Here is a 4,343-nt window from a genome sequence, read left to right on the forward strand (position 1 = left end):
TTTGACCACAATAATAGTAGTAGCCTACTGCTGGAGTAAAGGGACTTTTCAGTCCTATGCGAGCAGTATAAATAAGCGTAACCAAGGTAAGGTATCTAATCTCGCCCGTTTGTTTGGTTTCAGGTGTTCAAATGAGAAGGGTTATTTCACTGTGAGTGAGAAGTGTACAGACTTTTGCCAGGATGATTTGGCTGATGATGATATGATGATATTGGACAATGGAGAACAAGTGTTCCTGTGGCTGGGTAAGTCAAATCTAATCTTCTTCTTCTTTATCTTCGCCTTTTCCCGTGTTCAGACGGGGCGGCGTTTTTCGTCAGACTCTCAATCAGCCCTAACTAGGGTGATTGCTTTGGGCTGACATTTGGTTTTGGCTACAAAAAATGTTTTAGCAAGGGAAATTTCAGGCTCATATCCTCCCTGTTTAAAACCCCCCAGGCAGACCACTGGATTAATTGTGCTCCCCAAAAACCCTTTAATTATTTTCATTCTTCCAGGTTCCAAGTGCAGCGAGGTTGAAGTGAAGCTGGCGTACAAATCAGCGCTGGTCTACATTCAACATCTGCGCGCCAAAGAACCCGAGAGACCCAGGAAACTCTTCCTCACGCTCAAAGGCAAAGAGTCGCGTCGCTTTACCAAGTGCTTCCATGCTTGGAGTTTCCACAAGAAACCACCAGAGTAAGAGAGAAAGAATGGCCTGAGTCTTCTTCTTCCTGGCCTTCTCCTATTTAAATAGGGTCGGCGTTTCTTGTCAGTCCCTTCCAGGCAGCCCTATTGTGTACCTCATGTCCTGTTGAATTCTTCCCCCTCAAGGCTTGATTCACACAATCCTTCCACCTTTTCTTCGGCCTCCCTCGCTCTTTCCTCCCCCTCACTTCCACTCAAAGAACGGCCTAAGTAAGAGAGAAAAAAAAACGAATTGATAGTGTCTTCTAGGCTTTTACAAAGGAAGAAGAAGAAGAAGAAGAAGAAGAAGAAGAGAGAAAAGACATTGTACTTATCTTCCTAATTCTACCGACCTATGTATACATTGTATACTTTCTAAGTTTTTATTGAAATCATCTTATATAATTAACTACATATTTCATTTTAGCATAACCTTCCGTTCCTATCAATGAGGCCCGAATTCACGGTCACTTTTTCCTTGGTTTAATAGAATACCTACTTTTTTTTTACTTCGACCATGCTTATAATATATACTAGCTGAATTCCGTCGCTTCGCTCCGGAATCCCGCTAGTTCATCCCGAGGCATGGCCAAACTTGTGGAAAAGGCATGGCCGAACTTGTATAGGGTAATAGAAAAAAAAAAAATGTCAAAACAAACTTGAAATTCGCTTCGTTCGTTCAGTTGCAATATTTTCTCCTCTTTTTTTTTCCAGACCTCTTCGTCCAAGTCCGGCAAACATCGGGACCGCGAGAGGGAGAGAGACAGAGAACGCGAGAGGGAGCGAGAGCGAGATAGTTCGCCGTCGAGTGATACCCCGTTGAGTTCCCTCGGCCTTAAACCTCACAGCAAATCTTCTGCCGTGTCTTCTGTCTCTGTCACTAGTCCTACCTCTGTATCTACAGGTAAGATACATTTATATTTTTTGTCCCAAGGGGTTTAAAACGTCACTGTTTATGTGACTTGTCACTAAACACCTACCTCCGAGTTTACATAGTTGTTTGAGTACCTACTGTGGTTTTCCCCTCAGAATAGGTCACCCGAACCCCTCGTGAGAGAAAAAAAAAAAAAAAAAAAAAAAAAAAAATCGCCTCTTTGCTGCCTAAGAGGTGATTTATTTATTTATTTTTATTTATTTTATTATTTTTTTTTTCGCCAGATTTGCTGCCATGGGTCACTTATGTATTTTCAATGGTTATCTGAAAAAATTCCAAGTATGAAAGAGCCTGTCTTTTCAGGAAGATGTTTGAATACATGGGTTTCTGTGGATAAACACCATGTAATATACTTTGGCAGTCAGGGTGTTGAAGTTGAAAATTCATATCTCCTTGGTTGAATAAAAAAAATGTCTGATAATAAAAAACGGCTACTTCTCCACCCCCTTCACCCCCACAGGTTCCAAAAAGTGGAAAATATAATTCCAAATGCATTTTAGAATGTAGTTCAAAATATTGGAACAGTATTGGGAATAAGGCACATCCTCTAATATTTTTAGTCCGTTCTTCCTTTATTATTACAATAGTAATAAAAAGGTATAAGGGACGGACTGTTGTATTCACTTCGGTGTCGTCTGTCTGTCTGTCCCCATAGAAGGACTTATCCAAACCTAGTCGACCTATATATCCAATTAATTAAAGGTCTTTTTACCAGGATCACGAAAATGGTGGTGCAATTTTTGTCCAGAGAACAAAAAGCCAAAAAACTGGTTTTAGGGGGATTTTTTTCCCATTTTCTCACACAAATGAGCTCTGATCTTGAAATTTGTCGCGACGACCTATGAACTCAAAGCAAATTTAATTCCCAAACCTTTTCCTATTTAAATAGGGTCGGCGTTTCTTGTCAGTCCCTTCCAGGCAGCCCTATTGTGTACCTCATGTCCTGTTGAATTCTTCCGCCTCAAGGCTTGATTCACACAATCCTTCCACCTTTTCTTCGGCCTCCCTCGCTCTTTCCGCCCCCTCACTTCCACTCAAAGAACGGCCTGAGTAAGAGAGAAAAAAAAAACCCGAATTGATAGTGCCTTCTAGGCTTTTACAAAGGAAGAAGAAGAAGAGAGAAAAGACATTGTACTTATCTTCCTAATTCTACCGACCTATGTATACATTGTATACTTTCTAAGTTTTTATTGAAATCATCTTATATAATTAACTACATATTTCATTTTAGCATAACCTTCCGTTCCTATCAATGAGGCCCGAATTCACGGTCACTTTTTCCTTGGTTTAATAGAATACCTACTTTTTTTTTACTTCGACCATGCTTATAATATATACTAGCTGAATTCCGTCGCTTCGCTCCGGAATCCCGCTAGTTCATCCCGAGGCATGGCCAAACTTGTGGAAAAGGCATGGCCGAACTTGTATTTATCAAACTAAAAACATAAACGAAACTCAAATATTAGGCGAGCGAGGAAAAGTTTTCTCTCCCGCAGTCTCTGCACTCTGTGTATTTCTTATGGGGAGATTTTAGCGATCAAAAATTGATCATATCTCAAGATCGGTTTAGATTTTCGCAAAATCCTTTCTTATTGCACACCCAGACCATAAAAGGAATATTCCTACCAAATTTAAGCTTTCTAGGTGTTGTGGTTCTCGAGATAGAACGATCAGTGTGTGAACTATGAAATGTGAATGAGTGAATGGATCTCGTTCTTATAATAGTCCTATTTGGACAGGATACACAAAATATATTCTAGTCTACATTTTGGAGAGGGCCTTACTTGGTTTCACACCGATCCCCCGTGGTGATATGATTGCACAAGCACACATTATTGGAAGCACATGTCCCGCCATTCTGACATGGGGGAGTACAGGTGAGTGTTGGACACTGCACTGAACTGGCGTTCGCTGAACTGCAGGATTCATTATTGCAGCTCTCTGAAGTACAGTTCACTGGAACAGAGGAAAATATTTAATTCCCGCCACCCATCAGACCGTCCGACAGACCACGGTCTGTCAGACCGCCGCGCGCCGGAATGTGTGTGGCAGAAAAAGCTTCAGGCCCAGATCTCTCAGACGGTCTGACAGACCTAGGTCTCCAGATTTTTCGGCCACACACGTTCCGGCTGTCTGGGAGACGCTTTTGAGTAGATACACATTATGTCAAAGGTACACATAGGTACTCAATAATATAGGTCTGTACTGTAAGTAAGTTCGAAAATAGAAAATGGGCTCTAATGTCACTCGATCACTCCTTTTTCGCTGTCAGCCTAGTTAGCTAAATAGATAAGGTTCTCGGAATGACTGGCGTTCTACTACTTCGCTTTCGGGGCAATAAGAATAACAAGACAAGACTAGATCTGAGATTCTGGTGTTAAGTGTGATGAGTTTATGACTCACATGTTTCACAGTTTGGTCCTGAAGTTCCCACAGGACAAGAGCAATGATTAGGTGAACTGCAGATACCTCCATGCTGACATGGAGGTTCACAAACGGCTGAAACAAAATTAAGAAATATGTATGTAGGAATGAGGCCAGCGAACCAAAGTTTCTAACTTTTTGATTAAAAATAAGGTTCGCCACAACTTAGTTCTACTCTTTACAATATACAATATTGAACCCTAGACTTTCGGTGTGTAAGCCTAGTATGAGACCCACTCGACCACGGAGGTTAGGTACTTAATTAGGATGTATTATTGCATCTTTTTTACATTTTTTTTTTTTTTTTTTTTTATTTTTT

General features: G+C 40.8%; 2 protein-coding genes across 2 annotated transcripts in view; both read left to right on the top strand.

The window, feature by feature from the left end:
* The first annotated feature begins 122 nt into the window (after positions 1-122).
* On the top strand, positions 123-1,123 carry LOC103522455 (protein flightless-1-like). Its single transcript, XM_008487557.3, has 2 exons — positions 123-245; positions 498-1,123. The coding sequence occupies exons 1-2, from the start codon at positions 203-205 to the stop codon at positions 680-682; spliced, it is 228 nt and encodes a 75-aa protein (XP_008485779.1). The 5' UTR covers positions 123-202; the 3' UTR covers positions 683-1,123.
* Positions 1,115-4,343, top strand: part of LOC103522457 (serine/threonine-protein phosphatase 2A 56 kDa regulatory subunit delta isoform-like) — a gene marked incomplete at its 3' end in the record, with an annotated part of 10,676 nt that continues 7,447 nt past the window's right edge. Inside the window, exons 1-2 of the mRNA XM_008487558.1 lie at positions 1,115-1,132; positions 1,381-1,570. Coding sequence (XP_008485780.1) covers positions 1,115-1,132; positions 1,381-1,570 — 208 coding nt within the window. The remainder of the gene's footprint in view (positions 1,133-1,380; positions 1,571-4,343) is intronic.

The sequence above is a fragment of the Diaphorina citri genome, unplaced genomic scaffold, assembly GCF_000475195.1.
Source record: "Diaphorina citri unplaced genomic scaffold, Diaci psyllid genome assembly version 1.1 scaffold8624, whole genome shotgun sequence".
NCBI lineage: Eukaryota > Metazoa > Arthropoda > Insecta > Hemiptera > Psyllidae > Diaphorina > Diaphorina citri.

What these genes read in the sequence shown, in the direction of transcription:
- LOC103522455 (XM_008487557.3), top strand. Translation starts at nt 203, where the DNA reads ATGATGATATTGGACAATGGAGAACAAGTGTTCCTGTGGCTGG. An exon ending in ACAAGTGTTCCTGTGGCTGG is followed by an intron (nt 246 to 497) that starts GTAAGTCAAATC and finishes TCATTCTTCCAG; the next exon opens with GTTCCAAGTGCAGCGAGGTT.